At 44.0% G+C, this 17,493-nt stretch overlaps 1 protein-coding gene across 2 annotated transcripts in view; it reads left to right on the forward strand.

Moving 5' to 3' along the window:
- MALT1 (MALT1 paracaspase) overlaps positions 1-17,493 on the forward strand; it is a 619,135-nt gene that overhangs the window by 428,077 nt on the left and 173,565 nt on the right. For both annotated transcript variants that reach the window (XM_086960480.1, XM_086960479.1), the window contains one exon: positions 12,704-12,730. In XM_086960480.1, coding sequence (XP_086816606.1) covers positions 12,704-12,730 — 27 coding nt within the window. The remainder of the gene's footprint in view (positions 1-12,703; positions 12,731-17,493) is intronic.

Consider the following 17,493-nt stretch of genomic DNA (forward strand, 5'->3'; position numbering starts at 1 on the left):
CCCACCTCGCTAAATATTTGAATCTAAAGCCGGTGCCCACCCGGCATTGCCCTAGTGTAATCTCCTAAGATAGTGAGGGTTGCATAGGTGGTGCTCACCTGGTACCAGTAGTGACTGGTTGTATGTTATTTTTGTGCTACAGTTTTACATCCTAAGTGCTATTTTTAAAAGTGTTACTTCTAAAAGTGCATACCCCTGACAGTGGTCCAGGTGGCCCTGTCCTGTACATTATCCCCTGTAAATTCTGCCCGTGCCCCTGGCACATTGTAAAGTGTGTGTTTTTATCTAATGTGTTTATTGTAATACAAAGGCTATTTTTACATAACCTTGTGTGGAGTTTCCTTTGTGGTGGGCCTTGGGTGTTGTTGCTGGGGTGCGTGCGCAAATACTTAACTCGTATCGCCTCCAAGTTTAGCCTTGCTGCTCGCGCCACGTTACCTAGAGGGCGAGTAGGGGTTATCTTGGCGTGTAACTCCCTTGCCCTGACTTAGGAGTGGTGATCCCTGACTGGGCTAGACGCGAGTCTTGGCCAGCCAGGGTCCCGCTTCTAACATTGGATGCAGCGGTGAGGATGAGGATTTGTGTTTGCGCTGTACCACAGTGGCGACAGGCCACACTACAAAACTCTGCATTTTAGATGACCACATTTTAGGGGATATTGTTTTTGAAGTTCCATTATTTTCTTCTCCTGAAGGTATCATTGTGCACTTGTGTCAAGTACATTTGTTCCCCTGCCCCGCGCCCAGAGTTTGGTACCTGTGTCACATGTGGTCAGGTTGAGGAATCAGGGGTGGTAGAAACTGCCTTACCAGTCCGAGGGGGGGGTTGTGTGTGAATGAATGGTGTGTGGCACTAGGCAAGTGAGTGTGAGTTCTCTGGGAGAGGGAACTTGCTGAACCTTTGTGAATTGTGTACTCCTGTGTAAGCTCAGACCCCTAGGTTCCCTGTGTAATCTTTTCTCTAGAACATCCACCAGAATGGAGCCTGCTTTTGATTTCTGTGATCTGTTTGGATACAGTATGGGAGAGTTGGTAAGGTCCTGTGAAGAGAGAGACATAGGGATGGATGAGTCAGACACTCAGTCCGAACTTAGGAGCAGCCTGATCCTATGGCAAAAGGGTCAGTGGGATCTTGAGCGCAGTGAGGAAAGCGCCCGGGTCTCACGCCATGAGGGTGGTGGGTCTGTGGGGAGCCCTGAAGATTCAGAAGAGGAGGAAGAAGATGATAGCACAGGGACGCCAGCAGATAGTGAGGACCCCATAGATAGGGAGTCCCTTGCTGGGTCCAGCGTAGGAGGCAGCGCCTCATCCCTTTCCCTGTCCCCAGAGGAGCTGGAAGATAGGAGGAGAGAAAGGGAGCACCAGCTGGCTTTAGAAAAGCTAAGGTTGGAGCATGCCCAGGCTATGGCACAGCTGGGCGTTAGAAAGCAACAGCTGGAGGTTAAGAAGCAACAGCTGGAGACCGAGAGGGTCTTTGCGCAGGAAAGGATAGAGGAGGCTGAGTGGGCCTCCACCAGAGGCAGAGGAGCTCTGGAGGGTAGACTATCCCCTGCGCGCAGTGTTGATTGTCTGGATTCCCCGGGGAGGGTTGAGTCCAGTGGTGGCAGCTATATAGATTTCAGTGTAGGAAATCCCACTCCCAGTTCCCCGAGTATGGTTCCTGTTTCCCCAGAGGAGGAGAATAGGTTGAGGTTTGGGAATCTTAGGAAACCGTCTCATCAGTCTTGGGAAGATTTTGTGGATGACTGTTGTGGAGCCCTGTGTGATTGGGTACGGGAGCCCACAAAATGTGATTGGGACATATTGTTTGATATGTTTCTCAGAGAGCAGTTGCTCAGTGTTTATCCAGGATTGCGCCAACACCTAGTAGGGTGTGGATTGTCTGAACCATACGATCTTGCAGAGGAAGCAGACTGCTGGGAGAGGGCCAGAGGTTCTTTAGAGTCCCTAGTGAGTGAGTCCAACAGTAGTGGTATAGGTATCTTCCAGCCCAGCGTGGTGGAAGAGGCTCAGTGTAGCCCAGCTAGGTCCCAGTATAGTGAGAAGGGTGGAGGGGCTGACTACCTGGCTCAGTGGAGCAGGAGTCAGTGGGTGGCTGAGAGCCCCCAGAGGCCCGAAGCCCTGTCTCAGAACTTGGGTGGTTTCTTGAGGGAACACCAGGTTGGGGACCTAGGCTGTCCTGTTAGTACACTTGAGGAGGATCTCCTAGTGTTTAGGGAACCTGGAGCGTCTGTAACTAGAGCTCCAGTGGTTCTAGTGTCCGGCAGTGCTACTCCAGGAGGGAGTGCACAGAAGTCCGAAGTGAGGAGTGATTGGGGGAAGAGTTTCCCAGTGGATGCACCAGTGGACCAGAGACTAGCCAGTTGGGCTAGATCTTCTTGGGGGGACCCGGGTGGAGCCACTTCTGGGCTGGGGGATCTTTGCGCACTGTCAGGTGGACAGGAGGCGGGAGATCTGCGCCAGGCAAACAGTCACACGACACATGGGTCATGTGTCAGCCTCAGGGGGATTGCGTGTGAGTCCCCAGAAGTCCTGGGGTGCCAGGCAACTATTCCGCCAAAGGTTTTAGACCGGAGGTTGGGAGGCCAGGTTCAGGTTCAGCCTGACCTGAAGGGTAGGACGACTGTAACCAGTGTCCTGACCGGTTCTTCTTCCAGAGGAACTTCTCCAGTTGAGAGAGGGCAGACCTCTGGAAGGGGGTGCAGAGGGTGGGAGAGCCCACCTCTGACCCCGGTACAACCTGAGGGGTTAAACCCTGGGTTGGAATGGCGTGCTAGGTGTACCCCTCGCAGGAGGAGGAGGAACCCTAGAAGAAGAGGTAGGGGGAGGAGAGCCTTCCCTGAGACTCCTGGTCCGCCTGAGGCTGTAGGCCCTAGGCTGGAGAACCAGTGGCAGTCTAGTCCTGTCTTGCAGACAGGGAGAGTGGAGAATGGCTACTATGTACCAGGGGTTACTACCCCCCACTCTGTGAATAGGCAAGGACCGGTGGCACCTGGGTGGCCCAGGGCCTGGTCCTGGCCGCGGACAGCTTGGGAGTACCAGTGGGGTAGCCCAGTTGGTCCAGACAGTGTGTTGAGAAGGAATCCCATGGGTTCACCGTGGCGTAGAACAGGAGGGTGTATCTGCAGTTGCGGGCCCGCGTCCGTGTTCTATCGCCCCAAGCAGGGAAGTCCATCACGATGGTGATTGTTCTCCCCTGCGTTTTGGCTGGAAGGGGGTTGTGTTGGACTTGGCCCTTATGGCAGGTTCACCCCTAGACTTTTTGCTTGTAATGGTGACCTGGTGATGGTGATTTTTGGGTTCTGCGCACTGTGTCCCAGTGGAAAGTGCGTGCGCACTCTGAGTGCATGTGAGGAGATAGGCCTGCCCTCCCATAGGAATGCATGGGGAATGTATGTGTCCCTGGTAGTTCCTGATGCGTGGGGTGTACAGGTTCGAATCTGATATGTGCGAACTTGTGAGAGTGAATGCTTCGCAATGGTGTGTGTTGCATGAGTGTGTCATATGTAGAAGTGCAACTTCTAGGAGTTGGCATATTAGTGTAAAATATGCCTGGCGTGTGATTGGCTGGAGCAGGCTGGTGAGCCTGGCTCCAGGAGTCTGGATGGGTCTGCCCCGGTGGTGAGTAGGACATTAGCATGCTGATGTGTGGGAGGAGTGTACCTGTGTCCTGGATGGGCTGGGCTTTCCCCACACAATGCTGGCTCCGCCCCCCTGTGGTGTGACTGATGTCCCAAGCCCTGCCAGTGAAAGAAAGGGGTGGTTGGGCCATCAAGGGTACTCAAGGACCAGCTGCGACTGGGTCTGCCCCCACCCTGTGCCAGAACAAAGGATTTGGTGTATAAAAATGGGGCTGTGTCCCCACTGAAGTCGTTCTTGTTCCAGGATCCTGAGGGGGCTGCTGTTGCTGCTGCTGGGCCAGAGGACTGCCACTTGGGGTGTCTCCCTGCCTGGAGACCCAGTGTGCTGGCTCTGGGCCCAGCCTTGCCCTCTGCCCTTGAAAGGACCTTTGCTGGACTTGCTGGAACTCTGCCCTGTTGAGGGCACCTGGGAGCGCTTTGATTTCCCCTCAAGCGCTTAAGAGCGCTGTATTTTGCATTTAGCGCTGGGAGCGCTTTATTTTTACTCCTAGCACTGAAGAGCGCTTTATTTACCCCTAGCGCCTGCCTAGCGAGTGCCCACCTCGCTGATTTGAGTATTTTGTCCGCTGGCAGGTGCCCACCCTGCCAGGGACCTTGCCTCTGTGTTGGCACCCCGAGCGAGTGCCCACTTCGCTAAATATTTGAATCTAAAGCCGGTGCCCACCCCGCATTGCCCTAGTGTAATCTCCTAAGATAGTGAGGGTTGCATAGGTGGTGCTCACCTGGTACCAGTAGTGACTGGTTGTATGTTATTTTTGTGCTACAGTTTTACATCCTAAGTGCTATTTTTAAAAGTGTTACTTCTAAAAGTGCATACCCTTGACAGTGGTCCAGGTGGCCCTGTCCTGTACATTATCCCCTGTAAATTCTGCCCGTGCCCCTGGCACATTGTAAAGTGTGTGTTTTTATCTAATGTGTTTATTGTAATACAAAGGCTATTTTTACATAACCTTGTGTGGAGTTTCCTTTGTGGTGGGCCTTGGGTGTTGTTGCTGGGGTGCGTGCGCAAATACTTAACTCGTATCGCCTCCAAGTTTAGCCTTGCTGCTCGCGCCACGTTACCTAGAGGGCGAGTAGGGGTTATCTTGGCGTGTAACTCCCTTGCCCTGACTTAGGAATGGTGATCCCTGACTGGCCTAGACGCGAGTCTTGGCCAGCCAGGGTCCCGCTTCTAACACTCATGAATGCAGACGCAAAAATATTTTTTAAAGTACAAGCAAGAAGGTTAGGCAAGGTGATAGGGAGTCTGGTCAGTGCCACACAGCACAGATTTATCCCCGGAAATGGCACAACACGGCACATAAGACAGATGACAACACTGTTCGATGCAACAGAGGCTCAGGGGACCCTGCCGTGGCCATAATGTTAGACGCAGAGAAGGCCTTCGACAGGGTCGCCTGGGACTACCTGTGGATGGCTATGAGGTGGTGCGGAATAGGAGAAGGGTATGTAGGGGCGATGCAGGCCCTGTATAGAGATCCATCGGCTAGAGTAAAAATTAATAGAGGCTTCACCAACTTGCTGCAGATTAAGCGGGGGACCAGGCAGGGGTGCCCCTCCTCTCCATTACTTTTTGCCCTATATATGGCTCCACTGCTACGTAGGCAAGAATACAATAATAAGATCCCACCCATCATTATGCACGGAGAAGAGTATAAAACTCTTGCGTATACAGACGACGACGCCATCATTACATCGTCCCCATCTAAGGCAGTCAAGGAGATTGACCTGGAGGCCAGCGGTTTTTGGGCAATATCAGGTTACGCGATCAACAGGGGCAAAACTCAGATAGTTAAGAACTTTGCCACCCCTTGCAATGACGATAGAGTGGTTCCGTCGGCTGTATATTTAGGGATAAGGATCACATCGGACTTAAATAGCCTGGTAGAGAAGAATGTGGAGCCATTATTAAAGAAAGTTAAAGGGGACCTCGAAAGGCTACATAATTTACAACTAACATAAGTGGGCCATACAAATATAATAAAAATGCTTATACTGCAGAAATTCCTCTACCTGTTTAGGGCAATACCGCTGTTTGAGCCCAAATGGTTTTGGAGAATAGAACACATACTGAATAGGTTTATCTGGGCCCATGGCAAAACAAGGAGAGTGTATCGCTATATCACTCTGCCTAGGGAGAGAGGGGGCTGGGGGACCCCAGATTTTAAAATGTACTACTGGGCGGCGGCCCTCCAATATATGCAGGGGTTAATAGGTGGAGCAGGGATAAGAGCAGGTTGGTATACCTGGGAAGTAGACCCAGGTATACCAACCTATATGCTATCCTGTTGGGGAGTGAAGCAGGGAACGGATTTTTAAACTGCATTGATTTTAGCTACTATAAGCACACAAAGTTTAAGACATTACAAGCGGCATATAAAATCTGGGCTGCTTTTTCCAAGAAGTTCGGCATTGGGAGGTTCAACAGATACACTCATATGTTAACAAATGTCTCCCTGCCAGTGGAAATATTTAGGGACTCAGTGATGTCAGATTGGGGGATGTGTAGCATTCAGAAAGTAGATCTCCTGGACCCTGACGGATTGCTTCAGTTCTCGGAACTAGAGTCTAAGTATGGCATAGATAGCAGGAGCTTCTTTAAATACTTACAGGTCAGGAGTTTTATTGCTAGCAAAAACGGTGGAACCTTAGGGTTTGGCCACAATTGTATTCTAGATACTATTGAGGGCAGGGTGGACTGCACAATACGCCGGTTTTACGCAGAACTGATTGCAGCCAAATCAGATGACCTTGAGAAATATGCTACAAAATGGGCAGAGAAATTAGGCATCACTCAGGAGGGGTTGCCGGTGTCCCTGGGCTTGGGGCGAACCATACTGTGCTCGGCCCCCCTACAAGCACAACATTTCAAGACGATATATTCTTTGTATTACACACATGCAAGGATAGCACAGTGGGAGGGAATGTAGGCACTACCTACTCACGCTGTGACTCCAGTGAGGCGGACATAATTCCACAGCTCTTTACACTTCTTAGGGTGATTGAAAAATTTATGGACACCTCATTGGGGATCAAGATCACCCTCACAGCGGATTTATTCATCATGGGGGTTAATGCAGAACCTGGGGGCCGGCATGCAGAATTTCTTTTTATGGCTATGGCTATGGCGGTGCTACGTATATGTATAGCCAAGTATTCCTTCCTGACTACGGAGGCCCTCATTTTGGTACTTTTGGCTCTCGTAATCTCCAGGATAGATTATGCCAATTCCCTCTATGTCAGTATCCCTGCCAACCAGTTGCGTCTGCAGCTGGTACAGAACCAGGCTGCAAGACTGATCTTTCATCAGCCTAAGCACCACCATGTCCGTCCCTTGCTTAAAACCCTTCACTGGCTCCCGGTAGCCAAGCGCTGGGAGTTTAAACTAGGCTGTATTATTTTTAAAGCTCTGGCCGGCTTCGGCCCAGCCTTCATCTCCTCTCTACTCCATCACTACTCTCCATCGCGCAACCTCCGGTCCTCCCATCTTGCCTTGCTTACGACACCCTTTTTTAAGCGCAAGAAGTACGGAGGGCTCAGATTTTCGTTCCTTGCCCCCTCCTTCTGGAATGTGCTCCCTCTAGAGTTTAAACTTACTACTTCTTACGCTCATTTCAGATCTCTTCTGAAAACCTATCTGTTTCGCAAGGCACATGATTGGGTACTCTCCTCCCCTTTCTCCCCTCTTCTTTTCCGTTACCTGCACTTCTCTCTGTTTGTCTCTATTTTGCCACTAGCGCCATGAAACCGTTCGGTGTAAGTGCGCTCTATAAGAATTTTTAATGTAACATAACATAACAGTATTGGTTAGATAAGGTACCCCCAACTCTTCCTCATTGGCTAGCCAGGTTGTTGGCCGCTTATAACCTAGAAAGTGCAATCTATGCCAGGAAAGGTCACAGGGGCAGAATACTAGGGGGTAAAATCTGGAATCCTATCGAGCAGTGGAAAAATGGATTGAACAGCATACAGAGGTAGGGATGTTTATCTCTCTTTATCTGGGGGTTCTGTTGTGCAAGGTATGCCGATTGTGTTAAACCGCTCCTGTATTTGTAATTTGTAATTTTTTTCCCTTGTTTATAATCTGCATCGACCTATTTCTCCTTTTTTATATTTTCCCTTTTTTCTGTTTGCTGTCTTACTTGATTGAATTTGCAATGCTGTGCCTAAATTACGTAAATTGTGCTTAAATTGTATGTAATATATGTAAAAATAAATTATAATTTGAATGCACTGTTAAGTATTCTACTGTGTGGTGTGCTGTAATAATAATAATTATTTTCAAAGTAAAAAAAAAACAAAACAATAGACATGCTGCAGGCACTACTAAATGGCTAAGCCAGGAAAAGGCCAGCTTTCTAAAATTGTCATTTTTAAAATTGTAATATAAAATCCGACTTTATGATAAAAGAGGATTTTTCATTACAATTCCAAAGACACCAAACATGAACTGGTTACCAGTTCCCATTTGGAAGGTGCAGCTTATTACATGTAATAAGGCAACTCAACTGTTTTACTATGGGAGAGGTAGACCTTGCTGTAGTGAAAACTGGATATAAGGATGTTTCACTACCAGGACATGTAAAACTTCAATTTAAATATACTACTTTTTAAATAAATTGCACCATGCCCAAAGGGGATGTTTAGGGCCTCCCCAAAGGATAAAGTATATTTATTAAAAAGGAAGGATTGGGCATGGCAAAAGGTTTATTTTGCCAGGTCGAAATGGCAATTTAAATTACCACGTTCCCAGGGGCTTACAAACAAATTAAATATGTCAATTGGAGATAAGCCTATGTTACCATGTTTTAAGGAGTGAGCACATGACCTTTAGCACTGGTTAGCAGTGGTAAAATGCACAGAGACCTAGGGCAGGATAAACGGGATCATCAAAAACAGTAGGGGTGAAGTCAAAAGGTTTGGGGGAACGAAGACAAACCATCTTCATAAGCAGGCCTTTTCTGCTTCCTCTATTAATTTATTCAGGCGGATGTGACAAAGTACACTATTGCTTCAATGAAGTTAAGGTAAAATCCTTATTCAATTTCCTGGCAACAGATTTTGACAAGTGCTTTACTATGAAATTTGGGAAGTTTGATAATGAAATACTGTGAACTAGAAGCATCATTTAGCCCATCAATATGTAAAAGTGTCTTTTCATGGCTGTTCTCATCTTCTTTGTTTCCAAGTGTTCCTTTCTGTAGTTAAAACCACAAGCAATTTTTAGAGCCTTAGCTTGTCCAGGTTAATATGGCAGAACCTAAGAGTTGGTGATTATCATGTGTTTTCCAAAATGTTCTGCTATTTTGTGCCATTTGCTTTGATATGAGCTTATTATTGTCATCACTGATGGTAGATAAAAGTTTCATTTGAGAGCAATCCGAGCTCGATTGTAGTTCCTAGTCTACCTAAATGTTGTGTAATAGGTAAAGAGATATATGTTGATTCAATGCCCTATTTTATATGATCTCTTCTCAGTAAATTCTGCATTTGAGGAAATGTATCAAATATGAAATATGAGATTAAAGAAAAACAACATTTACACGGGTATTAAAACATGTATCATGATCTGCATCGGAAATTAGATATGCCTGCAGCTCTTATGAAAACTAGTCTCCAAAGATTTTTTCAAAATGTGTGTCTCTCCTGATCAAGGTATTTAAGCGGGTGAATGGGCGAATGTGTCAAAGTTCAAGTGAATTTGTCTCCAATTTGACTTTGGGAAATTGTGTACATTTTGTGTAGTCGATCAGCGTTTTGGTGAGTGGCTAATCTGTTAATGATGTTCTCCACTCTGTGACTAAACTAAAACTTGAAGAAACGAATATTAGTGTATGAGGATGTCACGTAATAGAATCGGTCGAAATGAGCAAGAAAGAACAATCCACAAAAAATAATGGACATTGAAAACATTATTAGTATTATTATTATAACATGAAATATTTTCTTTTCCAAAAAGTACATATTTTGTTTCAAATTATAAAAGGTATTGTCTTGTAGCTGTCTTCCATTTTCATTTTTACCTCTCCGTCGTAATTTGCAAGCAATCTTGGTGGTGAAAGTACAGTTATGCCATTCTACCTTCTGCTTTTTTGCATCCATTTGTATGCACACACTTCCATAAATGTAAAACAGAATGATCATGTATGTAATTGTTTGCGATGACCGTATATGAAATAAACTGTTGTTTGTATGTGATTCGATGTCCCTCCACTCAAAACTTCCAATGTGTGGTTCAGTGCAGTTCTTTTCAAACCAGCATTGGGAAATCCTATAGTCCTGGTTTATAAATGAAAGTGCCTCCTCATTGATTGTGTGCCTATGAAGTATTGTAGATGGGCGAGTGGGTGTGTACATGAATGAATCACTGGGGGGATGAATGGTTGCAAGAGGGAATGGATGCTTGAGTGAGTGCATGTATGATGTGTGATTAAGTGCTTAAACTCTTCAATCATTGATGAGGTACTTCCAGTTATAAGCCAATCGTGATGGATTTGCCATTGCTCGTTTAAGGCTGATGCTGTTGCTTCTGAAAGGGCAACGTTTTTTCCCCAGAGTGAGACTGAGTGGGGATTCTAGTAACATTTACAATCAAAACGCCCTTTGGTCTTGTGGTTTATGAGGTCTCCTGACCTTCCTTGATTGCTATATTGGGCCATATTACACAATTACCCGATACATATACTCACATATATTGTGTTGACATGCTAAAGCTGTCTGAAGATGTGTCTAAAGAGAGGATCAGCTCGAGATTAAAAGCTGCAGACTGGCTTTATGTTCACTAAGATCAAAGTAGCAAGGCCTATATTAGGGTTCAGATATTTGCTAACATACATTTTATTGCTACTGCAGACTATGTCAAAGTAAGTTTATTTCAGTTAATAAAAACTATAATATATTGTACAGAGGCCGATAAAATGTTAAAATCGCAAAGTGACTGGATACTAAAAGAGACTTCTTTATAACGGACCATAAATTATATTTTCGAGAATTTTTTTTTGAAATGCGAAATATAAAGATTCTGATTTGTATACAAATGCAAATAACAGTATGAGCACTGCCTTTTTCTTATTTCCTTAGCTTTAAAGCAAAAATGTGTATAGGGATAATACCGCAAAAAATTAATACAGGAATCCAGTAGAAATAAATTGTAAACGAAGATCAGCTAGCTCAGAATACCTTTGAATAGTACTTGTTAAAGTGCATTTGTCAAGATATGACATTTGGGTGATCTCCATAGCTATACATTTGTTCACATATACAACGGCAGTGGAAATAAGGTGTTAGGCAATACTGCGTTAGGGAGAGCAAAAGTGAAGTCTATTTAGAATGCTTTTCATAAAATATCCCAGTGTCTCGTTTGATGCACCCTTATACCAAGATAAAGTGCAGAGATATATGTGCCTTCTTCCTTAAGGTTTCTGAAGACCTTACTTTTCATTTGTTTTTTTTTCGTGATTTGCACTACAATGTGGCTTTTATTTTTTTTAATATCGTCATATTCGCATTTATTATTTTCTTGCACACACATCGATCCACAATTAACACAACACTATTTTGTTATGCCTATTGATCACAGCATTACATCTATATTATGTATCCATTTACTTTCGATTGTGCTCATTTAAAAAACATTTCTGTTATACATATCAATTGGGCTGTCTTACTATTTACCCTCATCGGAGGAGGTGATATTGTCCTCTGAATCTATTGTGCTTTTAATACCTCTCCCTGTTCTAAATTCTTATTGTCTGTCAAATAGAATATTAATAGGGTTCACAAAGTCTTGCACTTGCCCAGTTGCATCTCCTTCCAAGATAATAGTGAGAAATAATATATTTGATATGCTAAGCATATGCTGGGCTGTGTTAGTCAGCCGGTGGTTTCTCCAGTAGTATGTTTAATAGTGTATACAGTTATTTGAAAATGTCAATAAAACTGTTGATGTCTAACATAATCATAATGCCATGTCTCTCTCTTATTCACTCTTAACACTTATACTTTTTGCTTATCACAGACCTGCCAACCTCCAAATAAAACACACTGTGAGAGTAGAGAACGGGAGTGGCGGGGTGTTGAGACCATCACTGAGCTAGCTATAAACCTGCTTCTAAGGGGGCGTGGTGTATGAGAGGGGGCAGAACTTTATGCGGGTACCTGCTGTGAGCCATGCTAATCCCCTTAAACAAATAACAAACCAAGGCTTCAAAGGCAGCCACTGATGTCCCGGGTAGGTTACAAAACAATGATGGACATCACCTGTGCTCAGCCTTACACAGAATTGAGTTTGAAAAACTCTCTGCTGAAGTTTTCATTGTACATAGTCTGCCACTGTGCGATATCGGCTCCTCATTGGGTGACCAGGTGAAAGGAGCTAATATCATGTGACACATGATGGTGCCGTGTGAGTTGACATTTGCTTCCACAACCCCTATTATATATGATAATTGAGAGAGAAACACTAACAATAGAAATGAAACACGGACAGAAGTGTATTGTTTACCTTTGAGGGACACTTGAATTACCTTATTTATTACTTTATTTTCTAATATAACCAGTAAAAAAGCAAATAGTGAAGATAACTTATTAATACAATGCTTGCAATTGCAATTTTAAGAAATTAGGCTACCTGCAGTGGGAATTAAATTAATTGCAGTTATGTAGAACTTCACATTATTATATGCAGAGTTATTTATATATGCTGTTTGTGTCTTGAGCACAAATGAACATCTGATTGACACACTGATTGCGCAGAGAGCTGCAATTCTGGAATTGAAAATTAGAGCTAACCGATGACATTTATAATACTTATGTAGATTTGCTAATTTTTATTTTGTTGATAGATGGTCTGTCATATATAGTTTTTAAGATCATACATGTTAATCTGATTGTACCTAAAGTGTGTAAAAAGTTACCATCCACCATCATTCTGCTTGCTTGCATTTTTTAAATTTCTAATGGCAACTGGAATAATTGTCTTGCTTTGGGTGGTTTCTTTGGTTATTTAATGTACCCCATGGTCATATTATGGGAAATATAGTTTCTCTTTTTGTGTTTTGATAGATGAATTGACCTACTTCACAAAGATTGGTAAGTAATAAGTTTACATAATTACTGCAACTCTGCACAATGCAATTTTCACCAATCACACTTGAATTTTTGCCTCTGTTAAAGCGATTTCCAACTACATGCAGTATTACCTTTACCAACGGGACATAATAGGTTTGTGCGCTCACCATTTTCCAACTACCAAAAATAAAAAAATATATATTTTTATGGGCCTTTTCAGGGAATTGAGGTTTAGTGCATCCTTTATTATTTATACATAAAAATGTCTCCTGTGCACGCAAGCGATATCAGACCATTGTTAAATGATTTACATTTCGAAGTTATTTGTTAAAGGCAGTTAAGAAAAAAAGTGGATGCTTCAGTTTGTAAAGGTGAAGCTCATCATCACACCAGTGAACATTTTCCACACAGAAAATTCTGAAAAGATATAAAAATTCTCAATGTCTGGTATTCAAATTGTATATTCACGTACGATAAATTTAGCACAGAACAAGCACCATTAGCGCACAGTAAACTCTTCAAATGTACTTTTTTGAACGCTTCATCTCTACTGAAGTAGCATATAGAACCTCAATAGATGACCTTATAGTAACGCTGCATCCTTGGGGTTTATGAAGACAGGTCCTTGATCAGTCAAACTAGGTTTTGTGTCTATAGCCCCAAAGCATGTAATCTTATATGGTTTAGGTAGGACTGTCAGTACAGTAAGTGTGGAAGGGACCACAAACCTGTGGACTGGCAATTCAAGATCTTCTTCAGACCATCTGAAGATCCTGTTTTCAACTGTCTGGTTATGAGACTCCCAGTGTGGATACAAAGTTTAAGAACTATTTGGAGATCTGGGTGCCTGTATTGTTCTTGCATTGCCAGTATAATGTTATGACTTTGCAAGAATTGCCTGAGGATTTCAGATTGTAGAGCATGCTAGTAGGGCAAGACATGAACTGTCTGACTCCAGACCAGGACTTTCTCAGGCTGTGTGATCTAACAGGTTAGGGACTATTCTGACCCTTTGCAGTCCACACATCTCTCTGGATAGATATTAAGGGACTGTCAGTAGAACATTCCAAATAAGAACTTTGAGAAATTACATTCTTCTGAGTAGATGAGGACTGTTTGATAATTTATTTTACAACAGACACGTTGTGTAGGAACTGTTCCGTGACCCTGACTTATGCAGTATACCTAGATAATTGGAAAGTTTTTGTGATGTTGCTTTATAGACTAAGCATTTCAAGAACTTTTTTTATTTTTAAGGTGAGTCTAAAGCAGCCCAGGGTTAGGGATTCATGAAGAAGTATAGCAGATGTTTGCGAACAAGAACTGCCTGTAATCTGAGCTTGCAAAGATGACCAGCTGTACTAGTACTGTTCATATGATCGGAATAGTGACTGAAGCAGAATAGGGACAAAGGTGTGATTCTCATTACTTCATGGTCCCTCTGAAAGGCGAAGGCTAATGCCTGATTCTGATTCACGGAGTTAAACTTATTCCTCTAGGAAGGAGAAATTCAAAATGATGATGTTGGCCTTGGTATTGGACAATGAGGACTGGATTGCGTTCTTGGACTTGCAGGAAACACACTTTCATGTAAATGTCCTTCAGGAAACACCTTAGATTTGTGCTTGGCCTTCAATTTGGTCTTATATCAGACCCTCTGCTTTTACCAAATGCCAGGGCCGTAGTTAGGGCCCAGCTTCACAGGTCAGTAATTCATGTATACTTCAACACAACTAGTATCTACCCACTTGCAAAGCATACTGTCACTGCTGTTCAACCTGGGGTTTGCCATCAATATATCCAAATCCTGCCTCCAATCAACATAGAGACTGTCCTTCATTAGAACAATGCTGGATATTGTTGTTTTGAAGGCCTTTCCCGGCCCCTCAGTGGACCTTAGGCATTTAGGATATTATCTGATTTCTTTAGACTGAAAGCTGTTCTTTCATCCTCTGCAGTTTTGTGGTTGATAGTCTCACTAGCCTTCTCCAATTTACAGGTGCCCTTCACTTGGTTGGATATATGGAGTTTTCTATGGAAAATAGGACTGCAGAGTGCTCAGCATTGGTAGTTCTCTTCATCAGGGTCTGCATTTCAAAAGAGATTTGGAGTGGTAGATGACACAAAACAATCCTATGAGCAGCAGCCCATTTTGCTCTGTCCCCCACCATTGGTGACCATGGTCGGAGAGGCATCATCCCTCAGCTGGGGCAGTAACCTGAATATGGTAGAAATCTAGGATGTCTGGTCTCTATTGGATCAACACTGCCACATAAACCTGTTGAGACTCTGGACCATATAGTTGGCTCTGAATGATGTATTTCTACTTTTAAGCAGGGCTAATTGTAGTCATGTACTCACTGACACCATGATCTCCCTGTGGTACTACAGCAGTGAAGGTGGCTTGGGCTCGATGCCTCTCTGTGTAGAGGTGCTTAGGCTCTAACTAGTGCTAATAGGATCTTACTAATGGCAAATCCTATAGCAGGGTTCTTCAGTAAGCGAGCAGATGATCTCAGCAGGTGTCATCTTGACTATCACAAATGGTTCCTACACCCACAAATGGTTCAAGGGCTATTCACCAAATCTGGCATGTCCTTGGTAGCTCTTTTGTCCAACTCTGAAAACGCTCAGTGTCCTGCCTCTTGTGTGACTCAGATCCCTCCTCCATGTTCCTTGGGAGATGCATTCTAAAGAACTCGAATTGGAACTGAATACAGGCCCTTCTGCTGGCCCCAGATTGGGCTCATAGGGTGTGGAAGTCTAGACCTCTGGCCCAGAACATCTGTATTCCACTACAAGGGAACTTCTGTCACAGCAAGATAACTTCTCAATCTATACCTGCATGCATCAACAATGAGTGAAACCAACTACAAGGTTTTTACCTTTTAGTGGAAGTGGTGGATGTCATACTGGCTGTATTCAGCCCTTCCACCAAATCCGTGTACTCCGGTTGGAGGGCTTGCTTTGCTATGAGGGGAAGCTTGTTGAACTATTACAGGCAAAGGTTGTCTGTCATTGCCTGCCATTTGCCTTACCTTTGGCCCAGCAAGGATTTGTTTTGGGAATAGTTAAAGGTTACATATTGGCCCTGTTGGCCTTTTACTGCATACCTGATCAGCCTGCACTATTCAAATCAATGGAAATGCCTTCCTCACTCAAGGAATCTTCCCAGAAGATCTCAAGAAAGGCCAAACCACTCCACTTTTTAAGAAACTTACACCAGACCCCAATGACCTGACCATCTGTCAACCCATCGCTCACCTACCAGTCATTGGGAAGATCATAGAAAAAACAGTCTTATGTTCAACTCCAACATCACATGAATGCAAACTATCTTCTGCTAGGCTACCAGTCTGTCTTCAGATCACACTGCAGCATGGAGACTGCAAACTTATACATTGTAGACCATGCTTTTCTGACCACAGATAAAGATGAATGACCCCTGCCTCCTGATAATGCTGGACCTCTCAACTGCTTTTGAAAGTCAACCATCCCTACCTCCCTCATATGCACCCTGGAGCGTTCATCAGCAATGTCCTTCACTGATTCACAGCTACTCTTCTTACCTTTTGAGTCAACCTGCCCCATAAGATTCTCATCACCATGTTTCCACACTGTCTCCCCTCATTTTCAAACTCTACATGCAGTTGCTTTGTGATCTGCTCATGGATACCAGCATCAAGTTTCACCAATACAGTTCTCTTCTGAAAGTCTCCTCTACTTCGGACATCCATAACCTCAAACACCATCTGCACTTCACAAGACCTTGATGTCCATCACCTACCTGAAGGTTTTCCAAGAACAATAAGCCAGAAACTCAATTAGCGGCTAAATGACATGAACCTTGAAGGTTTTGAACCACAACATTCACCAAATACCAAGTCAGTTGGATTCACCTTGAACATCAACCTCATCCTCAAGGAACACTTTGCCAAAAAGCACAGACAGTTTGGTACCAACTCTCTCTTCTAAAAAAAAAATCCAAACAGTTTCAGAAAACGACTTCAGAACTGATTTTAAAGCCCTCATATTCTCACATTTAAATGGGGATGAGGCACTGGTGCATGGTCTCCCAGATTCAACACTGACTTCCCTTAATGGCAACCTACATGCTGCAGCAGGTTTCATCCAGGACCTGAAGAAATATGATCATATCACATTCGTCTTGATAGAACTTCATTGGCTCCCCTTGCCGGCCCACATCCTCTTCAAAACCAGCTTCATTGTTTACAAGTCCATTATGACTAGCAGTCCTGCTTCTCTTCTGGACAAGCACGCAGTCTCTTTTGCTTCTCAGCACACCTATGGCAATTACACTATTAGACTACCGACTAAGAAGAATAAACCTGAAAAAGCAACGCAGCAGGCCTTTTCTATCTGTGCCCCGAGGATCAAAAACAAAATCCATATCCATCAGGAGCCCCTTTAACACTGCTTCTATTTAGGAAAGAGTAGAAGATGCACCTCTTTAAGGAACTTCAATCCATAATTAATATGAATCGATTTCTGAATTCCAGGCAACAATGTTACACATACGTACAACTGGATGAACAATAACCAGTTAAAACTGAACCCAGATAAAACAGAAATGATTCTGATAGGTGGTTCCTTGAACCCCTGGAACGCACATTTCTGGCCAAGTGACCTCGGCTCCCCACCTAACCCTTCTTCCTCAGCTAAAAGTCTGGAGTGATCATCAATAGCAATCTTACTATGAAATCTCAGAAAGGAGCCATGACCTCCACTTGTTTCTTTCAGCTGAGCACGATAAGTAAGATTAG

This window comes from Lissotriton vulgaris, chromosome 3_1 (genome assembly GCF_964263255.1).
Source record: "Lissotriton vulgaris chromosome 3_1, aLisVul1.2, whole genome shotgun sequence".
In the NCBI taxonomy this organism is placed as follows: Eukaryota; Metazoa; Chordata; class Amphibia; order Caudata; family Salamandridae; genus Lissotriton; species Lissotriton vulgaris.